Below are 24,071 nucleotides of genomic sequence, written 5' to 3' on the forward strand. Positions count from 1 at the left end.
AACATTTTCTTAATGACTGACTATCCAATTAGCTCTGAATTAATGTCTCTATACCAATGTATCTTATAACCTATAAAAGAGAGATGAAACAAGGAACCACTAAATCGATATATACTGCAGGCAAACATATCTGGGTGCACTAACTCTGAGTTATTCCAGGTTTTGCTGCTCGCAGCGTATCGTTTCTGTGGGGTGCACAGGCCCGCAGGGAGGCAGGGGCCCCGAGAGCCCCGGAGAGGTGGCTACAGGGTCTGTTTTCCAGAAGCCTCATATTTATTCAAAAAATTTGCATGTTCATTTAGATAATTTAACCTAAGAGTAAACTTACATTGTATTTTTATATTAGTACAAATAAAATGTTGTAAAGTAGAACAAATTTAGTGTGAACATTTACAGTAAAATAGAAACATTTTTAAATATTAAAAAGTGGTACCAGGCACTTTTAGCTGCTAATCCCTGTAACATAAGGGGTCTCTATTCCCTGCCATGAACGGACCTCCCCTTCAACACAAACATGTGATAAGTGTTATGCTAACATATATCTGGATATGCATTCATTCCTGGAATTGCTTGCCACATGTAAGATTTAACATATACCATATATATTACATGAACTTCATTACAGGAATGACCCACGCATTTGGGATATTTGGGGGTTGTACTATAAAATAGTTGTAATCAATCTACAAATGGTTCTGGGAAGAGTCACATGTTAAGCTGTGATCCAAAGAGGGATATCATGCAAATAAAAGAAGAGAGAATGTCCACCGTAGGAGAGAATTGGCTTCAGCAGTGCACCAAGTGACACACACCAAGCGTAGTACCAGAGGTGGTAGCTACTGTGACAGGTGATGAGAGCAGAAGGGACTTTTCTAGCCTTGAAGGCAATGACCAGATGTTTGAGAGGTATGACTCAGAAAGCAATTGCTAGTGATCCAGAAGGCAGCTGTGATGGGGTGATAATTAGCAGATGACAGAGCTGAAGCAGTAAACATAGGAAACAGATTGGTGCTGGCACCCACAATAATTATTAATTTTTAATTACTAGAGGCTGAAAATTCAGGGGAAAGGACCAGGGGTGACAAAATAACAAAATGGAGAAAGAATTTAATCATAAGTCAGAATTCCTATTGTAAGGACAGTCAGGTTTCCAGAATTAAAGATCTTTCTAGATGATTTATTAGGAGATAAAGGCTATAGTGTGAGAGAGGGCACCCATGTTTTTCTCTCATTATATTAGTCCCTTGCTATCTGTACTTACACATTAAAGTCATTCATTCACTTACTTGCTCAAGTTACTCATTGAGCATCTACTATGTGCCAGGATATTGCAGTGAACAAAAACAGGCAAATAGACAAAAAACACTGCCATTAATGGAACTTACTTGCCAACACATGTAGAATGTCAGATGATGACAAAAGCTATGGGGGAAAATAAGGCACAGGACAGGGCAGGGTCCTGGATGCTGGGTGGGTGTGTGCCCTTACTTAGTTGCGCGGCTTGGGAAACACAACAAAGTGCTCATACAGTCTTATTTTTTCTGAAAAGTTGGTATCAAGCACAGAAAGCTCCTTGTATGCTTCCATTTATCCTGCCTTGGTCATCTATTTAATTTTATGTCATTTCTCCTTGAACTAGTCTATTTACATCTTGAACTCTCCGGAAGTTCCAGCTTCCTGACTAACATTCTAACTTGGTTGTTTGGTAGGCATCTTAAAATCAACACACCCCAAATCAAAAGTATCCTCCCTCCAAAACCTCTTTTGTTTTTTCTTTTGCTTTAGTGATATTACCTTAAACTCTGTTAAGTCAGAAAATGCAGTCATTCTTGATTTCTCATAAATGTATGCCTCTAATTGTACATCACACCGTGCTAAAATTCATTCCAAGTTCCTCTTCAGTCTCTCTTGATTTATTCAATTATCTTGTCAACTTTAGTTGAATGCCTACGGTTTACCAGCTGCTATACCAGGTGCTGGTAATACAAAAATACACCAGACAATAAAGTAGTAGAGCCTAAGATAGAAATTGACAAATTTTCATTTCAGAGTATTTTGGACACAGAAAGGATCACCTAACTGGTTGTCTCTGTGGGAGTCAGCATGGTGGCAGCAGTTGAGCTGGGTCTTGAAGAACGTGTACCTAGAAGGCAGGAAAGAGACTCGATGAAAGCATAGAGCTGTCAAAGGATTCAGTATGTTTGGAGGATGGTGAGAAAGGCAGAGATTTCCAGAAGTGGATTGTCAGAGCATGAGTCTGAGAATCACTTCAAGTTCCTTGGTTGGCAGAGCCTTCATTAACAGAGGTAAATAGAAAGGGCTAAAGAAACACATTTTTGATGAGTTCAGTTTGACATGCCCATAAGCTATCCAAGAGTATTTATCCAGGAGGCAGCTGGAAATAGAAAGTGAAGTTGAGAAGAAAGGTTAGTACTGGGGATAAATATGGAGAAATCAACGTAATGATGGTTGAAGAACAGATAACAAAGCTTAGCGAGCAAGACCCAGTGAAAATGAGAGAACCAGTTCCCCTCTTTCCCATTTCCCCTCGCTGCCCTACTCCCTCGACCCCCACACTCAGCCTCTTCTCCGGCAGTCTTCCTCTGTAAATCCTGCCACCGGACGTTCCTGAAAGCCCAGCGTGGAATATGGAGTGTCTGCTCAAAACCTTCAGAACAAAAGGCAGGCTCCTTAGCTTTGTGTTTAAAGCTTATTATGGTTTGTGCCAAATGTACTGTTTCATCTTCATTTCCGAAAGTTCCCTTCTGACCACAGAGGAGTTGACGCTCCCCAAACAGGTCATCTCCTTTCATCTCTAGCTTTGCCATGCCATTTCCTCTGCCCAGATGGCAAAGGAACATGGCTTTGGCGTCAGAAATGTTTTTATTTAAATACTGGCTGACTTTTCCACTAACCGGAAGTGTTTACTTGAGCAATTAATTGAATCCCTCTGAATCTGTTTCCTCACATGTTAAAAGGTCAGATTGGATTGTTGGAATTATTGTCAGCATAAGTATGTGCTAAATAAAAATTAAATATCTTTTATTACCATTCCTCTCTTTTCCACTTGCAATAGTCACATTTCAAGGCCAGACATTCAGAGCTTTACACCTCTTTGAAACAGTTTAAAATGTACCTAGTGAGAATCGATTTTGCCTTTCCCTATGTTTCATTGGCAGTTTATACCACTTCAGAATGTCTGTTGTCTGTTTCCTCTACCATATTATGAATTAATTGATAGTGCACACATTGTTTTTATAGCCATATGTACCTTGCAACAGAGAGATAAATGTTTGAATTGAATTCTGAGAAGATCTGCTTCAACATTTCTCTCTCTCTCTCTCTTTTTTTTAGAGTAATAGCTCTGTTGAGATATAATTTATATACCTTACAACTCATCCATTTAAGTATACGATTCAATGGTTTTTAGTATATTCAGAGTTAAGCATCTATCAGCACAATCAATTTTAGAACATTTTTGTTGTCTCCAAAAGAAATGTTATACCCTTTAGCTACCACTGTTCCCCTTCCCATTACCTTTTATCCTCCTCAGCCCAAGGCAACCTCTGATCTACTGTCTGCCTCTATAGATTTGCCTGTTCTGGACAGTTCATAAAAATGGAATCATATGCTATGTGGTTTTCTGTGACTTGCTTCTTTCACTTACTATGATGTTTTAAAGGTTCACGTTGTAGCATATTTCAATAGCATGTATGGATATTTTGTTTATCCTTTCATCAGGTAATGAACATCTGGATTGTTTCTACTATTTGGCTATTATGAATAATGCTGCCATGAGCAATTTATGTCTAAGCTTTTATATGGACATGTGTGTGTGTGTGTGTGTGTGTGTGTGTGTGTGTGTGTATGAGAGAGAGAGAGAGAGAGAGAGAGAAATTGTTGGGTCATCTGGTAATTCTATATTTAATCTTTTGAGGACCTGCTAAACTGTTTTCCAAAGTAGCTGTACTATGTTACATTCCCACCAGTAGTGTATGAGGATTCTAATTTATCCACATTATCACCAACACTTGTTATTATCTGTTCTTGATTGCAGCCATCTTAGCAGGACATTTTGCTAGTGAAATATCCTTAAGGCATTGAATCAATATTTTATTTAATGCCAACCACATACCACATACCATTCTAAACTATTTAGACCATTGGTGAAGAACAGAGACAGATATATCTGCCTGTGGACATGCAATAAATGATAAACATAGTAAGCTCCTGGGTAAAAGGACATTTCTTTCTTCTATGCTGTTTAGCAGGCAGGAATTTTTGTGCACCATCATTTTTATGTCTTTACCTTATTCTTGCGGTCTAATTTGATTTAACAACATTGATATGGCTATATTCAGTCTGTTAGGAGGTGCTAAGTACTGTAGGAAAAAGAAGGGAGTCCTGGCTGGTGTGGCTCAGTGGATAGAGTGCTGGCCTGCGAACCAAAGTGTCATTGGTTTGAGTCCCAGTCAGGGCACATGCCTGGGTTGCAGGACAGGTCCCCAATGGGGGCCACGTGAGAGGCAACCACATATTGAGGTTTCTCTCCCTTCCCTTCTCCCTCCCTTCCCTTCTCTCTAAAAATACACAAAAAAAAAAAGAAAAGAGGGGAAATGGGGAAGAGTGATTAAAAGTGTCCACAAAAGGGAAGGGACAAGTGATAGAATTAAATAAGGTAAATAAGTTAAGCCACATTGAGAAGGTGAGATTTGAGCAAAAACTTAAAGGTGGGTGAGTTAGTCAAAGACATACCGGAGAGAAGAGTGTTGTGGGCAGAAGAAATGACCAGTCCTGAGGCCCTGAAACAGGAGTCTGCATGTGAGGAACAGCAAGGAGGCCAACGTGGCTGCGTAAAGGTTAGCAGGGGAGAGGGCAGCAGGAGATGAGGTAAGAGAGGCTGTGGGGCCAAATCTCTTAGGGTTTAGCAAATAGATACCACATGGGACATACTTACACTCTACAATTATGTATTATTTACCTGAAATTCAAACTTATTTGAGCATCTTATATTTTATCTGGCCACCCTCCTTGGAGACCATTTCAATGACTTTGATCTTTACCTGAAGGAGGGGAGGAACCACGGCAGGATTTGGAAAACGGGAGAGATGCCAGCTCACTTAGATTTTTAAAGGATCACCTGCCTACTGCGTTGAGGATGGGCTGCAGAGAGTGAGAGTGGAAAGAGGGAGGCCCGGGAGGCCATCGTAGTAGCCCAGATGAGAGACGGCACGGGCTCAGACCAGGGCGGTCGTGCTGGGGGCGGTGAGGAGTGACCCGATTCGGAATATGTGTTGAAGGTAGAGGCAAAAGAAGAATCTCAGCCACAGATGGGATGTGGCATGTGAGAGCGGAAAAGGATCCAAGAATGGCTCCTAGAGTTTTGGCTTGGACAGCTGGAAGCATGGCATGGCCGTGGCGTGAAAAGGGGACTGGGGGTGGGGCAGGGGTGAGGAAGGCGACGGGGCTCTGTTTGGAGCGTGCTGAGCTGGCGATGGGTCGGATAAGATGAGGCATAGCCATCGGCCAGCTAAATTTTATGGTATTTTCCATTAAATATCCAAGGATATAATTTAAAAGGTCATTCCATTTGGGACAGATTTTTTTTTTTTTTACTTGTTATACAGTGTATCTGAATATTTAAAGTGTCTTCTTTCTGCCTGAATAACCCAAGGGCTTTTTGTTGTTGTTGTTGTTTTAAAATATTCTTAGGAAAAGAGGAGCCAGGATTGGAATTCAATTTCCTGGTTTCTTCTCCAATATCTGAACAGCAAAACAAGACTGAATCCCAACATCCCATTTTCCTTGGCTTCCTATTCATTTTTCCATAGATGGTTTTCTTCATCTCCAATCATTTTCTTTCACCCAGTCTTCAACCTTTGAGACAAAAAATATTACTATCCAGATCCATATTCCTCAGCATCCACCCAGAGACTGAAAATATGGCCTGGAACTGAGCACACCATCCCCTTCCCCAAATGCTTGGGCCAGAGGCGTGTGAAGAGCCAGATGGGTCTGTGAGTCCTTACTGCACTCAGAGCCCAGAGCCCGGTGGACGTTTGCTTACCCTTCATGGATCCCAAGTAGTTTTGAAGAGATGACTCTTAGCTGCCTTCCCTCATTTTATTGCAAGTTCCTGGATAAAATGATTTTTTTTTTCTGTCCTGATTATCATTTGTGCCTTTTCTTGAGCAATCGTTTTTACTTCTTTTGCTTAGACTTATGGTCCAGTTTAATTTGACAGTTTTGATATGGTTTTATTTGAAATTATCTGCAAATTTTACATTTATAATAGAACTGTGCATACCCAAATATCCATGGGGAAAAAAGTGTTAGCTGAGAAGAAATGTATAAACTATGACCTTTTGTTCTAGAGATCTTATGTACTGTATTGTTTTTAATCATAACATTTTAAATTGGTGCATTCTTACAGAAATCTTTTTTTTTTTCGCATAATTATTATGTTTCTCAGGGAGACTAAGAAGTTAAGTACTGATTAAATGAAAAATTACATACATTGTGTTTCCTGTGTTTTGCAGGACTCGAAAGGGACAAGTTTGATAATAAAACTGTTTCATTTGAGGAGCACATCAAGTCAGAACACAATATGTGGCATTATTTGTACTTCCTAGTCTTGGTGAAGGTCAAAGACCCAACAGAATACACTGGACCGGAAAGTTACGTGGCTCAGATGATTGTGGTGAGTGATCAGACGGTTTGATTTTGACTATATTGGATTTTGTATGCTTTTCCTTCCCCACCCTGCCCTTCTCTCATTTTGTTACCTTTTAAATAGGACTGTCAATCACCGTCGTACTGCTGTACTGGCGAAGTCATTGGTTCCCCCTGGACTTCTTAGTTATACAAACCAAATCTAAGTCTCAGGTGCACAGATATTTATTGAAGAAATCTCTGTGCAGTGAATAGCACCATCTGTCACATCTGTCATCTTCTGACCTCGTGCCTCCTGTCATTGCTAATGTCTCAATTCTCCAAATTTGGAACTTTCCCATTGGCAAATATGAACAGAAGATTCATACTTTAAGAAATCTCTTGAATTTCAGAAACCAAGGGTTTAAGAAAGGGAAGAGTATAATGTTCGATCTCAGTGTGAACACACAGTGTTGGTGATGTATCTGCAGTGATCCCTCCACATCCAGTTGCTTGTTACTCCTCGTTAAGATTAATCACATTGCACAGAGGGTGTGGTTATCCTTGGTCCAATGTTGCTCCTGTTTCAAAGAAGTTTAAAATCGACTGGCTTAAGGAGAATTCAAAGTTACAACTTCAATGTGATGATACACATTTAGTGTCATCGCATTGGATATTAATTCTCATATTCTTATAATAAACCTGACCATAACACCTTGGCCAAGTGACCTAGCTAGTTAGAGCATCGCCCCATGCACCAAAAGGTTGGAGGTTCAATTCCCAGTCAGAGCACATACATAGATTGCGGATTTGATCACTAGTCAGGGCATATGTGGGAACATCCAATCAATGTTTCTCTCACTGTTTCTCTCTCTTCTGCTCCCTCTGAAATCAATGGACATATCCTCAGGTGAGGATTTAAAAAAAAAATCACCCTGTCAAACTACATTAACTGTTTGAGAATAAGGCCTTAGAAGAGTCATGGTTCTCTTTTCTGCTCAGTCCCAGGAATAACATTTAGTGAGCACCACAAAGTGGCAGGAGATGCAGGTAATGGTGGCTCTCTTGCCTTCCCTCTGGGACCTTACTGTCCACTGAGGAAGACAAACTATAATATAGGGAGAAACCACAGAACATTTTCAGAAGCTAACATATTAATAAGTGCAAGTTAACATTGCAGTAGTTTACCTTATCTGACAATATTTGTGTCACAAGAGCCCTCATACAAATTATATTTTTATAGTTCAACATTTTCCATGCTTTTTTTATTATTGACTTGCGTCCTACATAGGTTGTTTTCTCTAAATTCTTCATATGATGGTAGATAGAACCTAATATCCTTTTTTTTTATATACCCTTTTCTGCTCTCTCTTCCTTCTAAATTAGGAAAAAAAATCATTTTGAGGATATGCATATATAGTCATTATTTTATACATTCTTGATATTGAGCTGCTTGGGGACCATTTGTGTGAAACATTTTGTTTCTGCTTGCTGGAGAATAAAAAACATGTAAATCATTGCATTTAAAGTATGACCTCAGATTGCTATACTTCATAAAAGTATGAGTTTAACTACTCTGTACAGGGGTGGACAGAAGTAGGTTTACACTCGTTTGTGTGGAAAGATGTGCAGGTCATGATTATTACAATAGCTCTCTGCATGTCCTTTTCCACACAAACAACCGTAAACCTACTTTTGCCCACTGCTGTCTTTATTGGGCATCCGTATGTCCCTTGAATTAAAAGATTTCAGAGAAAACACTGAAGGGTTTGATACATCCCTTCTCTGCCAAGGTATTTAGAGTAAGAGGGGAAAAGGGAATAATGAATCAAAAGTAGAATAGGCTAAGTTCCCCGAGAGCGGAACAAATGAAAATATGTATAGGCTCAAAGATATGTGGGGGCATCGAACTGGCCTGCGGTGAAGGGGAACTGGCGTGTGTGTTTGTTACGGGGCAGTACACCAGACAGGGTAGACTTTGTGCAGATGAGCGGTGTCTGCTGGTTTGAGTGAGTTCACATAAGGGGGGCAGCCTCAACAAAGGCATAAATATGGGGCATTCAAGCACTCAGGGACCAGTTAGTCACCCAGTTTCACTGGCACATAGTCCTCCTAAAAGGAACCTCTGAGAAATCTGACAGGAAAAGTAGATTGGACTTTTGAGTAATTAATTGTAGGTATTTGGACGTTATTTCATTGGCAATGGAAAGCCACTGAAAGTTTTACCTAAGGGAGCAATGTGGCCTAGGACAAGAGTCAGGCAGTGGCAGGTAGGCTGGTTTTGAGAGGGGAAAGGTGATGTCAGAGGTGGTATTTGGCAATTACTGAGACTAGGGGTGGGGGACGTGGAGGAGCAGGGGAGGCAGAAGACTGCATGACAAAGATGCTTGACATCGTGAGCCTGGTCATTGGTGGTGACCAATGCAGAAGGGTGGTGTCTGCATTTCAGAAAGACTCTGTGAGAAGGAGAAGCTGGTAAGAAAAGAGGAGCTGTTGATTTTGACACAAGACTGGAAACTGAGTTATGGATGAGGAGAGACAGTGCGTTGATGATAGCATTCACCAGAGAGCCAGAAAGATCTGGGCTCAAACTTTAGTTCCTTCACTTGTTGTGTGGTCTTGGATCGTTTGGATGAGTCTTTGAAAGTACCTGAGACTCTGCCTCCTCATCTAAAAGACAGAAAATTGTTGGTTTGAGATCAAAGAATGCTATGTAAACAGTGTAGCATAGCATAGGTCCTCAGTAATTGACAGTTTTCACTGTGACTGTCCACATGGAATGACAGTGGAAACCATCAGATTAGAGGGAGGTGGGAAAAGGGAGAACTATGAAGAGAGAAGAGAAGAGAAGAGAAGAGAGAGAAGAGAAGAGAAGAGAAGAGAAGAGAAGAGAAGAGAAGAGAAGAGAAGAGAAGAGAAGAGAAGAGAAGAGAAGAGAGAACTTGTGGGATCTCACATTTGGAAAAGGAGAAAGACAACTAAAATAAGTAGAAGACAGTAAAAAGGGCAGAAAGGAGAACCAGAAAGTGGAGTGTGTTGAAAGCCAAGAGATGAGCATTTCAATGTCAGAGTTCAACAGATCATTGGCTACGAAGAGACCATAAAGAAGGACAGGTCAAAGTCTAGAAATTGTAATGAGGACATCACCAGGTGACTTCTACCATAAGAGAAGACTGCTATGAAAATGTAGGCCCGTCTTTAGCCTTATCATGAAACCCAGCCTTTTTTCCAGGTACTTGGACTTGAATTTTTAAGTATCCATGTACTTACCTGTGTTTCTGCCCATCCTCTTCTGTCACAACTCTGTCCAAAGCCATGACAGGAGGCATGAGAGCTCACAAGCTTATTCCAGTATGAACTGTCTCATTCTCATTCAAGCAGTGCACATCCAAGGGAACAGTCACTGGCCCTGAATTTTAATAGTCAGGAGAAGGAAAAGTGATATTAAGCTCAGGACTGATGGAAACCAGCCATTAGTATGGGAGATGGTTCATTTACTAAAATAGCCTTTTTGCAAAAACTTCTAGAAATCTATAGATGATGAACCCAATTGAGAAAATGTGTAACTCCCAACTTGGTGGAGATTATGGCCTTGTAATCCTGATGCTCCTAGAAAAAAAGTGGATTTTAGAGCAAGGAGCAAGTTGAAGCATGTCTACAGCTTAATGTAAAGATTATTTTGTTCTCTGTCCAACCCAGAGGTAACTACTCTTTAACAGTTTGGTAGGTAACCTTCCAGACATTGCCTGCCACTTTTATATTTGCTCCTTAAAAACAGGTTCATTTGCCAAATTGATTTAAGTGCTTGCTTATTAATAGGGCTTTGAAAGAAGCTATAATTGTTATAAGTGATGCAGCTTTTATATATATCAGGATTTATACAAAAGAAGAGGAGGAAGTTCCTCATATTTGTTCCTAAAACAACTCATCTGAATTCTACTACACTGATTAAGTAAGTCTGATTTGTACCTTGGGGCCCTTAGGAAATGCCTTCTGGCTTTTGGTGAAATGGAAAGAAAACAAGAATATAACAAACTGGGAGGATGTTTCTCCCTTTTGTATACTTTTCCACCTCCAATGTGTATACTTTATTACCACGTCAATAAGGAAGAATTATACCAAATGCATTAAGACATACATTATAAACAAATTAATATATTGCTTCTAGATGTTAGAATCTAAGGAAATATATCTGTGCCTCTAAATCCATCTAGTGATAGGGTCAAGATTCTGAAGTAGTAATAGATACTTAAAACTTCTTCATCTCTGCCTTCAGTTCTATCCCACGCTGCTTAAATATCCACCGTCTGAGTATCTGAATTAACACAAAGCATTTTCTGGAATATTGTTAGAGGAGATGTGAGCAGATCAAAGTATTTGGAGGAATATGTTTTTATTTTGCAAGAAAACCTTCATTTTTGATAAGAGAGTTGATATTTTGAACTAGAATTTTTGGGAACAGAAAATGAGAAGGGAAAAGGAAGGACCATGCAGGAAAGTAAAATAATGAAAGGCAATTTAAAATTTTTTTAAAAAATCTAGAGAAAAGGATGTAAAGGGTATGTGCTGCAATCTGTGCTCGTAATGGCCTTTGAGCATCACTAAGCCCTCTTGCTTCTCCCATTATCCAAGGGGTGATCGCAGAAGAACAGACAACATGGAGATCATTAGAAAAAACTGCCCAAAGCTTTTAGATTTGCTCTTAACATTTTGGGGACATTTTCAGATTTTCATTGTTCATTTGCTGAGATATGTTAGGGACCTTTGGGGATATTTATTATTTAATTTGACAAACAGCAGAATCAAAACCGATGTGCCTGGAAGAGGGGCACCATGCACGCTCAGAACATACGGCCTGCCCCCACTGGGGTCTGAGTGTCCGGGTGGCACTGAGCTGCCACCGACCCCTGGCTGGCAATCCTTCCCATGACCATGGTTTCAGTGGGGGTCTTCTCCTCATTTTAGTGCATGGTACTTGTATGTTTTTCTGCTTATTTGACTCTTGACTAAAAACTGTTTCCTGACATTGTGTCAGTGTCGGCTAGGACAGTTTAACTCACGTTTTTGTTAACATGATAATTGTCTGTCTCGACATGCAAAAATAATAGTAAGTTTCTCGAAGGCCACAACCAGGAACTGAGTAACTCTTCGTTCTGTGTAATACCAGGGCAGATTCCAATGTCCGTAATACATATTAAAAACAATTCAGTAAACATTGAGTCCCTCCCATATGCCAGCAGCTGTGCAATGGATTTAGACGTAGGATAAATAAGAAATAGTCTCTTCTCTCAGGAGGCTCAAAATTCTTACTGGATGAATAAATAAAATAATGAGTGAGTTAACAAATAATGGTTTCTTCTTAGCCCTCTTGTAGTTGGACATAATTTACAGAAAGATATACCAAAGTAGCTGCAAGAGTTTGGAACCTGAATTTCTCATTTGCCAAATGTCATCTTTCCCCTTTTTTTTAAAATCAGAAGATAAAGGTGCAGCATGAAGCGTTATGGCACCCGAACCAAGTATAATGAATGTAATGTTAAAGATCAGATTTCAGGGCCAAGGCATTTTACTCCCTCTGTCTCTCAGGCAGCCGGTCTCAGGCCCAGCCCCCGCCCCGCTTCCCCCTGCAGAACCCTCAGGAGAGCGCCTGCGCCTGCAGCCGTTCTCCTAGCAGAGGGCAGGCTGTGCCCTGGTGGGTTTGTCTGCCTAACTCACCCTTCAGCATGAACTCTTCCCTGTCTCAATCTGTTAAGGCCTCAGAGAGGCATCGTCCTTTTAATGAGATAGAAAAGAAATTGAGTCGCCCCTGACTTTAGCTACACAAAGAAGGAAAGAACAAACAAGTTTCCAGATGTTGTTTTCTGTGTCTAGAACTCAGAGTAAGTCTTGCTTAGTTAAATCGTATTTTTGAGTAGTAACTGTGGGAGGAAGGGGATGTTTGGGCTCGTGAGTGACATCTAGTCTTCTAAGATTTATGGGCACCCCTCCTGCATGAACACCATTGGCCACCTTAGTTTCTTCATTATTATTATGTGTCATCATTATGAAATTGTATGTTCGGATTCTATTATTTCTAATTTGCACTAATTGTGTAATTGGATCTAATTGAGCCAATTATGTAACTACTCAGTCTTTAAAACCTATTTGAAAGACTTTAAACCTTAACAAGACACTTTTTTACATGTTTACATTTTGGGGCAAGCCAAGGAGGTCCTTGCAGCTCGGAATGCACGATTACGAAGTAAATGTATACATTCAAAGAGCCGCCACCTTCACTTTCCACATTTTAAGTCCAGACATATGTCTTCAATTTAAGAGGGATCTTTTTCAATTCCCAGCTCTGGATTTCATTGTCATTGTGCAATCTATCCTCTGCATTATTCTAATTTCCTATTTAGTATTCATATGTAAGATACATGAGTTGTCACATTTTGTACACATGTTAACATCTTTCTAATCCTCTTCTTAGTTTGGAAAATAGAGATGGAAAGGGTGAGTATTTAACCATGTGGCTGTACGCAGAGTCTTCATCTCAAAGACTGTTCCAGTGCTCAAGTTATTAGACCCCAGTGCTGGAAGTGAGTGTGTTCTCAAGAAATTCATGGGTGGAAACGGGATGGGGAATAAAGACGAGGGCAGGCAGGTGAGGCGACAACTCGGAGCTGTTATCAGCTGCTTAGCTTCCTGGGCTCATCAGAAACTCAGTTTACTGATGTCCAATTATAGTCCTCAAAAGTCAAGAAGCAAAATAAATGGATCGTGTTCCTTTTTCTAATCAGTGTCTAAAGAGAAGCTCAGTGTAAAGTAGTAAACCTGGGTGTTATATTCTGATGTTTGACTTTTTAGGATTTTTCTCTGCAAGACTGGTGGACTTTGCCTTCCCCTCTGCACTTCACTTTACGCATTGATGAAATAAGTTTCATCAGCCGGTCAGTGCTCAGAATAGAACCATCTGAGCTGTGCCTGGATCCTGAAGGCCTCCTGCTCAGCCAGGCCCTGTCCTTTAGTTTCTGGATCATGGGGACGAAGGACAGGCAGAGATCCCAGGGAAAGAATCTTAGCCAAGAAGTCTTCAGGGTCATAAGGGGAGGGGAGAATTTGGAGGGCTTGAGACAATGGCTGATTAGGCAACTAGGAAATACTGCAAGGGTTTAGTAACTAGTACGGCTGTATCTGTATGCACCAGCTATATATTCATCCAGGACCTAACACGACTTTCCTTACAGAGTTACTATGAGGATTAATAAAACCATGCCTACTAACAATAATCCTACTGATTTCCTGACATTGGGTGAATGCTGACTATATTCCAGGTGCTGTGCTAAGTGTTTGACGTGCGCGACCTCTATTAAAGCCTCATAACAACCCTGGGAGGCAGTCTGTTATTATTATCCCTGTTCTACACATGAGGAAACTGAGGCTTATCAAAGACTGGTAACGTGCCCAAAGTTGCATGGCTAGCAGAAAGGGATGCTGTGTTCTTAATGTGCCAGGCACATGCAAGTGGTCAATAAACATCCTGTTGTTATTCGCTGCTGTACCGCAATATATAAAGCTAGAGGCAGTGGTTCCTGGGGGAGCAGGCAAGGCCACTGTGCCTGGCACTCTCAGCAGCGAACCTTGTGCTGTGCAGAAGAGGGACTGTGCACTCTCAGTCCAGGGCGGGGAGGAGACCTGGCTATGAGACAGGAAGTCAGCTGGCCAACCCCCTACAATGGCAGGAAGGCCTGAGAGGAATTCTAATGAAAAGACGTGCTCATTCAGAGCTGACGGGCAACTGCAAGCTTCCCACAAAGATTACAGGCGTTACTACTGCAGTGATTACAATGGCAGGCACGAAAGACAGAGGCTCCAAGATGTTGCAATTTAACTTGACAAGCATTTCCCAGGGAGCACTACATATGAGGCACTGACAGAAACAAGAATAAATATTGTCACTGCCCTCACAGAACCACAATTTAATAGAAAGGACAGCTATATGAGTATTCACCAGAAACTATAGGACAAATCAGAACTCCGGTGAGAGGTATAATACACGAACAAACACACAGCAGCTGGAGAAATCTCTAAGCAAATTACTGTTATGCCCCTGCTTAAAACCATTCAGCAGTACTTAGAATGTAAACCATATTTTCTCCCATGGCCCCTTATGCATTCTGGCCCAGCCTACTTCACCAGTCTCATTCTATGCCCCCTTCCTTAGCCAACTACAGTTCAGCCACACTGGCCCTTTTCTTTTTCTGGAAAAATGCCATGCTTCTTTCCTGGTCTGGGCCTTGACAGGTGGGTGCCATGCATTTGTAGTTGTCTTCCAGCTCTTTCCATGCGTAGTGCCTTCCCTGACACCCCCATTCCAGCTCCTTCTATGCTGTCATCCTCCGGAGCACTCATCATAATCTGACCTAAGATGATTTTTTTATTGTTGAAAGTTTATTTCTCTGCACTGTGGCTTAGGCATTTACATACCTGTTCTGTTCACTGAAGAATTCTCAGCCCTTAAATTAATGCCCTGGGCATAGTAGGCCCTCAGCATTGATTTGTTGAACAAAATGAGTAAGACACACAGAGACTCGAGAGCCCAGATGACAGGACAGTCTTTCTGGCTGAAGGCAGTAGGGACAGCTGCACAGAGAAGAGAATGAAGACCTTAAAAAAATGAGGATTTCGTCAGATGGGAGGGAAATATATTCCAGCAAAGCATGTATGTTAAATGGAAAGGGTGAGCAGAGAAAAAAGAAAGGAAACTAAATTTATAATACTAAATAAATACTAAATTTATAATACGCGCTAGCAGCTTTGCCTGCTATCTTATCTAATTATACCCATTTTAGGTAAATTGAGACTCAGTGAAGTTTATTATTTATCCACAGTGCTCAGCAAGTGAGTGCCTGGACTACGATCCAAACACAAATTGTTCTGAGGCTGATGTCTATGATTTTACTGTTACCTATGTGTTTTTCCTCAGAAGAATCAGGCAAAATTTTACTAAGATCAAATATATGTGAGTCAAGCATTGGATAAAAGGTAGAGGGAAAAACCCAATCCAAAAACTAAAAGACACCCCTTCGGAAGGAGGAAAGCTCTTCCTGCTTCTCCAGTATTTTAAGGAATTACAATTCTTAGTCTCTAAGCTGCCACAGTTAAGATAGAATCAAATATGACTGGAAAACGCAGATGACCCATCATTGTCCATCAGTTAAAGATTTGTGCATCCAACAAACACAAGTTGAGCGCTTGCTGTGCTCCAGGCGCTGGGCTGCCTGGAGGATCGAGGCGGAGCATGTACCATAAGCTTCAGGAGGCAGAGAGATGATGCAAAGGGATAGCAATGGCGCAGTGCGGTGGGGAGCCTGCTGCCAGCAGATGGCTGGGGAAGGGAGGCTTCCCGAGGTTGTGCCTGGGTGCACGAGTGCGTCAGGGAGGTGAGGAGGCAGCAGCTGGAGGGAGCCATGGGCCTGTCTGGAGAAAGGCCGAGGCTCCCCTGAACAGGAGGTGAGGTGGCAACCAGGAGCCAGACCACAAGGGCCTTGTGTGCTTGGAAGTTTTCACTTTACCCTGAAAGCTAAGGGAAGCCCCTCAGAGATATTAAAAAGACAGGATCAGGTGTGTATTTTAGAAAGCATGTTCCATGGCAGTGTAAGAAATGGATTCAAGGGGTCTGCCTTGGGGTGAGAGAAAAACAGGCAGAAGGATTTCTTCACCCAGTAACGATGATGAGAGCGGGAATGAAACGCCCTGGAGACTGAAAGGAAATGATGGCTAGGAAAAGATTCACAGAGAGGATTCTCTGAAGGGAGGAGAGGTGGGCTGGGCCTCTGGCCTTGGAGAGTTGCTGGGGGTTGAGCAGTGGGGCTCCAGTCCTAGGGGTTTGCTCACGTACGATTTGGGTGTCCGAATACACATGCTCAGTAAGAAACTAAACACATGGGTTTGTAATTCCAACAAGAAGCTAGTAAAGATAACCTCGTACAAGGATACGACTTCAGTCTCTTTTACTCACTAGGGTATCCCAGGAGCATAGAACAGTGCCTGGTATATAGTCAGTACCCAATAAGGATTTGATAAATGCTCATAAAGGTCCATAAGTCACTGGGGTATACTGAATAGTTGAAATCTCAGATTGGATGAGGCTGTCCAAGGGAGATTATATTAAGTAAGTAAATCGGAGAGCATGTCCTTTGATGGAAGGACCCAGAGCTCTGTTATTTAATATTGACCATAACTTATAATAATAATGTCAAGAGTCTACCACCCAGATTTCATTCATCAAACAGTAGAACCAGGAAGGAATAAAAACAATCCTCATATTGTAGGAGGGCTCTGAAAGAGGCTTTCACTTCATTAGCCAGTGAACCTGGAACATGGTTTTGGTCGCTGTGTGGATACCCTGCGTGTGTGACCCAGCGCTGATAGGTTGCGGTGCGGGACCCTGCTGCAATCCCAAATGCGCAGGTGTGTCCGGCCCCCAGCCCATGGGCCGCGTGTGGCCCAGGATGGCTGTGAATGTGGCCTAACACAAAATTGTAAATTTACTTAAAATGTTATAAGATTTTTCTGTGATTATGCGTCACCATGTATTTAATGTGAGGCCCAAGACAACTCTTCTTCTTCCAGTGTGTCCCAGAGACACCAAAAGGTTGGACACCCTTGGTTATAGCAAAGTGATTTGGATTTAGTTCAATACATGGAAGCATCTTTGAAATTATGACCCATCCCAAGCCATTTATTTTAGACTTATAAAGGGATGTTCACAGCTCTGATTCTCATAAACTTAATAAAAGAGTTCTTCCTGCTGTGCCAGGAAAGAGAAAAAGTCCAGAAACAAAGAACTTCAGAAAGAAAAAGAAAGAAATTTAGTTCTGGTCATTAGCGTATGATCTTGTTCAATTCTCAATTGGTTTTCCGGAACAATAAAATCCACGTTGTTAGGACTGATAGATTTTCCTCAGAAGTTATGGCTTTCTTCCAGAGAGTAACAGATGTTATCAAAATGTAAGTTGTGGGAAAGAGAACTATATACCGTAAAGCCACACGACTTCTGTATAATGGTTTTTAATAGACTGGCATAGTCCGTGCCATATCATAAGCAATTAGTTAAGACAGCGTTTGCATTTCAGAGGTTAGTCATTTGATGTCAGGCTAGTGGAGTCAGTTGCTTTTATGGGAATTTAGAGATCAAGGTGTTTTGAAATGATAACATCTGAGGTTTGGTTACAAACCAGGTCTCTTGAGCCTGTTTCCTCATCTGTAAGTGGGGATAATACCCCTATTTACTAGGATTCCTGTAGGGATTAAATAGAATCACATATATCCCAGTGTTTAACATAGTGTCTGGCTCCGGGTTATTGCTCAACAGATATTTCATCATTCTACTTCTATTTAAAATATTTGGCTACTTAAAATAATTTAGCTAAATTTAAATACTACTTCGCAGATGCAGAGCCTTCGTAAGCCTTTTAATGTACAAACACAGTGCTTACTGATTCTGCATAGTGTTTCTCTGAGAGGTTACACAATGGTCGACTTTCCTTTCTTCAGTAAATACTGCCTGTGACCTGTGAAACCCTAGGCACGGGGCTAGCTCCTGGGAAGGGAGACGAAGGAGATCAAGACCAGGCGTGGCCTGCCGCAGAGTTTCCTGTTCAGAGTAGAAGGCAGACCCTAAAAATTCGGCAGTTTTTGCAAACTTACTGTTCCCGCTGGGACAGATCAGGTAGCAGGGCCTTCCTATCCTGTGGCCTGACTCAAACTCACGCCCATGTGGCACTTGTTCCTTTGTCAAACCAAAGTCAGGAGTTTCATGTAAACGCTTGAATTGCTTGAAACATTGGATCCAGTTGAGTTTCACAAGTGATTTAGGACAGACCTCACCCAGAGAGGCATGCTGTGATACTCTCCGGAGTGCCCCGGAGAGGCCGCGGGGTGGGGCTGCAGTGAAAGGGGGCTGGCGGGGCCCCCCCGGGTCAGAGCACAGATTCTGTGAGAATGAATCTATCCCTCTTACACGCTCACCCTGAGGGATAAGGGAGCAAGCTGTGCATTCCCCTTGTCTAGATGATGGACGCAACGAAAGACGTCTACTTCATTTTGCGGAGTACATTTTCGGCTTCTTCAAGTGAAGAATTTGCGGCACCTTTCAGGCATATAATCACCGTTTTAATTTTTTCCAACATTTTAAAAAGATCCAGTATAAAGCACACATTTTGCTTTAGAAAAAAAATATTCTGACTCCCTTAAGTTCCCTTCCGCATGGGTCATTATTAAGTCTTAAGAGAGGGTTTAAAGTGTCCATGTTATTCTGTGAGATTATTGATAGGGAGTTCAAATACGACTGACATAAAGAACCTCAGTTCACCACAACCTGAAATTTATAAATAGCCAAACTCAGAGGCTGTTTATTTGCAAAGGCACCTGTAACTTGACAAAGAGATAATCACCCGGAGTTTTCTTCTAGCTACCTAGTGCCGAGTTGGGACATTAAGGCCCTTGGCTCTGGTTCTACCTGTACCTTTGACTTCCAGGCGTATCAAGTCCTCATCTATAATGAGAGCCTAAGTGGTTCCCAAAGTCTCTTCTGTGCTAGTTCTAAAATTCTGACAACTCTAATAATTTAAAAGAAGTCATTACCTCAGCCTTTGAATATGATAATGTTTGTTTCATATTACAAACGAAGCGTTGTGGCAGGAGTTTTGTAATGGTCAGAATTTGACTGTTTCCATGTCGTTCACTGGGAGGTCGTGTATGGTTGGACCCTGGCCTCCCCCGCGCCGCCACCAATGCTGGCTGGAGTCTAGCCATTCAATACAGACGGTCACTGTCCACATGATTATATCTCCATGCTGCTGGCCTTCTCCACGGGACAGCACTAGTTAGGGACCAGACCACGCATTTTTCTCTATGACCTGGAGCTTAACCCTCTGAGAGAAAATTAAGGCGTGAAACTCTGGTGGAGCTTGGGCAGTTCCCACCGTCTCCGGCTGCGCCGGCGCCACAGGGCCTCGGAGGGTTCCCGGTGCCCAAGCTGACAGCCGAGTACCATTTGGAAGCACTAAATCCAATTTGAAATATTATTTTAGTGCCATCACTAAATGGAAATAGTGCCATCAGATATGTAATAACCCATTTTATTGAGGATGATATTATTCTCACTTGGGAACAACATGTATTCCCCACCTTGTTTTCTAGTATGTATCTCACTTCTGCCCAAATAACCAAGAAAGAAATAGGCATGTGGAGGGTTGAAGAGGAGTTAGTGAAGGGTCCCAGTTGTGTGAGAACGTGGCAGCCTGGTGTATTGCTTTAGACATGGACTGGGGGACTTTGGGAGCCTTGGGCAGGCAATTTAACATTCCCATAGCTCAGTTTATTCATCCATAAAACGGATAAACATTCCTACCTATACGGTTTCTATGAAGATTAAACAAGTTAACATTTATGCAGTATCTAACACATAGTAGATGTTTCATTAAATGTTAAAATATACATTAGTGTTTGAGGATCACAATAAATAACAACTGAATTGTTATTTATTCAACAATTTTTATTTAAAGCCTACCATGTCTGTAGCAATAGGTTAGATACTTCAGGGGAACACACATATAGAACACATGAATTCTCAGCCCTCAAGAATCTTGGACCTAATTAGGGGAGCAAAACGTATGGTCGTGAAGGTCGGATGATGACACCAGGCAGCAATATTTGCAAGTAGGGGGATGATATGATTTTTTAAATGGAATTTTTGGAAGTGCATGGTAGGATGCAGTAAACGGGCAAGAGGTTGAAGAAACAGAAACCAGGGACAATCACACCGATGAAAAATGCGATGGAAAGAAGCAGCAATAGAAAGGAAGGAGGGGTGGATGAGGTGGAACAATGACTTGACGAAGAGTGAGGACGGGCTGTTGACCTCATTCCACCACCCGTGAACCAGGAAAGCTTGCCCCCCACCCCTGCCCCCCGCCCCTGCCCAGCCTCTCTGGCTTTTTTTCCCCTTGTGGTTTCCCATTCTGCCGACCTTGTCTCCTGCTGTTCCCTTTGGCTGGAATGCTTATCTTCAAAAGCTAAAATCCTCCATTTCTGGCCAACCTTACTCAGGAAGCCCCCAGGCCATCTATAAGAGCGTCTTGTCATATTTTACTCAAAGCCCTCAACACTGTCTGAAATTATTTGCCTGTGAATTCATTGACTATTTTCTAATTGTTTTCGTTTCCCTGGAAACTGGACTCTTGACTATCCTGGTCACTGTTTCCCTGGTACCTAGAGCAGTTTATGAGTGGGGAGGGAGAGCTCTCAACATATATTTATTGAATAAATGAATGAAATAACTGATCTCTGAGGTTCTTTCAGCACGAACTTTTGGCTCTCTGATTCCACATGAAAGATAAAATAAGAAAACTGTTTGTGGACAGTGAAGTCCATGGGGAAAGGAAAAGATTATGGTTTCAAGTTCAGTGACTACAAGAATACTCTTTTGACTGAAATATCAGTAGTTACCACCGCTCCCCTTCAAACATTCAGGAAAACAGTGATTTTGGTGGCTAGCTCATTCCACGTGTGATGACCATGGGCCATTCAGAGGGCAGTGACTTCCTGGTTCCTGGAGATAACAGAACTGGGGTTCAGGAGAGAACAGTGATCAGGAATAAAGACGGAGTTCTGGAACTCATATAGGAGTCATGTTTGCTAACTGATAAAAATAAAGATCAATCTCTTTAAAACTAGAAGTGGAGCTATTGATATTTGAATGAAAATTCCACACAGGAGAAAATAACCTAAAAGAAAATGTTAAGATATTTTAGCTTCATAAATACATTTTAAAAGGTAATATGTGGATTTACTTACTGTTTAAAACAGACTGGTAGAAGGACTAAAATGCTCTCTTTCCCTTAGCTCCTGGCTGTAAATAAATCATTTTCCCAGGTTCATTCTGTCTTATGCAGGGACAGTGACGTGGGATGCTGTTCTGTCACCGACCCGTGTACTGCAGTACAGCTCTGAGGCTAACCACCCAGAGCTACCTCAGACCCCGCAAGCGAGAGGGCACGTTCCCAACAGGACGGCCCTTACACCAGATGCCAGCTGTGCTCTGGGTGTCTCCAGGCCGCTTGCATCTCTGCCCAACTGGCTACAAAGTCAGGGTTTCCCATGACCCCTTCAGGTTTAATTATTCACTAGAATGACACGAAAGTGAGAGAAGCACTATACTTTCCATTACACTTTCATTGTAAAGGATATTGATCATGAGATCTGCATGGGTTTCAAACGCAGTGCTCTGTGCCCTCTCTCTGTAGAACAGGGGACATCATACTCCTGGTGCAGTGATGTGTTCGCCAACGAGGAAGCTCCACTGAGCTTCCATGTCCTGAGTTTTTATTGGCATTATTTCCATAGGCATGATCGACTTCATCATTTACCATAAAATTTGAACTCAATCTTCAGTCCCTTCCCTATCCCTGGAAGCATGGCTGACTCAACGCCCCGACCCCCCAATGGCATGGTTGATCTCTCCGGTGACCAGCCCCCATTCTGACTCATCTTACCTCTTAAAAGAAACGTGGGTGTGATCCAGGAGACTCATGAATAAAAAGACACTTCTACCATTGGGGAAATTCCAAGGATTTTAGAATCTTTCTCTCTAGAATCAGAATCAAAGACCAGTCGTATTCTTTACTATACAACAGATATACTCCCCATTTTCTGCACATGCATTTGGTCCTTTTTAAACACTTAATTGGAAATGTTTTAAACCTTAACTAAAAGTTAAGACTTCTCATTCTTCTCTCTACTCTTCATCAAAATATACCACACACACTCTATCGAAATATGTCATCTGCATTACCCAATGAAGTAGCTATGACTCCATCACTTACTAAGCCTTCTGCAACTCTAGTCCAGATAACATTCAGCTCTCGCCTAGACTGCTGCAGGTGTCACTAAACTGGTCTTTCTGCCTCCATACTGAGTTTTCTCCTTCTATTGACTATTCCTTAGGGAACAAAGGGATAGTTTTAAAAATGTAAATCAGAATATTTCTGGCTTCCTAGTACATAGAATACAATTTGAACTTCACATCCAGGCCTATCTGCTCTGACACCCGCCATCCTCTGCCTGGACTTCCTTCAGCTCCAGCCACGTTCTCAGTGCTGTTTCCATAGTACGTCAAACCTGTCTCTCTCCAAGGGCCTTTGTGTTTGTTCTTCTCTCAGCCTCCAACACTCTACTTATTCTTTCACATCCTGCACATCTCTGCTTAATTATTACCACTTCGGAGAGGCTTTCTGAAGGTTACCTTTCAAAAGGGGTTTCTTCTCCTGACTGTATCACTCTTAATCTCTTACCCTGTTTGTTTATTTCCCCAATTATTGTAATCCAACATGATATTATATATTTCCTCTTTTGGCCTATCTTCCTTATCTGAATATAATCTGCATTAGGGCAGTGACTGTTTTGTTTGTTGCTATATCATCAAGACTTAGAGCAATGGTAGAAGAGATTTATTTAATATTTTCTGAATGGATGGATGGCTGAATGAACAAACAAATACATGAGAAATAAGTAATAATGTCTTTAGTGACTTAGCTTCCTTATAATGCAGATGACAACTAGTCAGCAAAAAGTCATTGGAAGGAGAGCACAGGTATCGGGCTGTCTTGAGTTTATACCCCAGCGAGGCTACTTCCTAGCTGGGTGACTTTGGGCATTCTGCGTCACCTCTCTGCTTCAGTGTTCTCTCTGTTAAAAAAGGAAGATAATATTATTTACCTTAACACTTAAAGCTATGTCTGATGACTTTCAGTAATGAATGGAGGGAACTCTTCAATCTACACATGTTCAAGTGGAACCTCTGATCAGAGAATCCCACAGACCCAAAATTAATTTATTGGACATGAAAGACTGAGTTAGAAATTAAGAGATATAAGAAAGCTCAGATAAGTTATTTAACCTCCTCTTGCTTCCTTTTATGAAAAGCAAAAGGGATGAATTAAATCTATCAAAAGGTCCTTCTGTCTCTGATATTTTGTGGTTTTATAATCAAAACCGCAAGCCTGGATAGACTTGAAAGCCAGAGGTTGACAGCACAATCACATACCAGCCTTGAAGAAAAGCAGTGGAGCTCTCTTCCATATAAGGTTCTGCACATTCAAGTGGTCACCAAGTAGTCCTACAGTGTCGATGAAATTTACTTTGCAGGACATAACCTGTCACTGCAAACCATGGTTCGGCTGGTTATCATTTGGTTGCCAGCTCTCATCTGAGCATGAAAATGGCAAAGAAAATGGAATTGAGGCTGGAGTCAAATTTAGGTCAACAACCCACGTTGGCCGTATCTTTTCTCACCAATTCTTTCTCTACTAAAAGACTGCCTAAGACGGAATAGAAATTAGTTTATATCATTAATGAAAGACAGGGTACAGTCTAAG

General features: G+C 41.6%; 1 protein-coding gene across 1 annotated transcript in view; it reads left to right on the forward strand.

Annotated features, from left to right (window-relative positions):
• The window catches only part of ITPR2 (inositol 1,4,5-trisphosphate receptor type 2), a 434,318-nt gene that overhangs the window by 384,947 nt on the left and 25,300 nt on the right, over positions 1 to 24,071 (forward strand). Inside the window, exon 55 of the mRNA XM_054591314.1 lies at positions 6,540 to 6,700. Within this exon, the coding sequence (XP_054447289.1) occupies positions 6,540 to 6,700 (161 nt within the window). The remainder of the gene's footprint in view (positions 1 to 6,539; positions 6,701 to 24,071) is intronic.

This window comes from Pteronotus mesoamericanus, unplaced genomic scaffold (genome assembly GCF_021234165.1).
Source record: "Pteronotus mesoamericanus isolate MK-2021 breed Mesoamerican mustached bat unplaced genomic scaffold, CSHL_Meso_final scaffold_21, whole genome shotgun sequence".
Taxonomy (NCBI): Eukaryota; Metazoa; Chordata; class Mammalia; order Chiroptera; family Mormoopidae; genus Pteronotus; species Pteronotus mesoamericanus.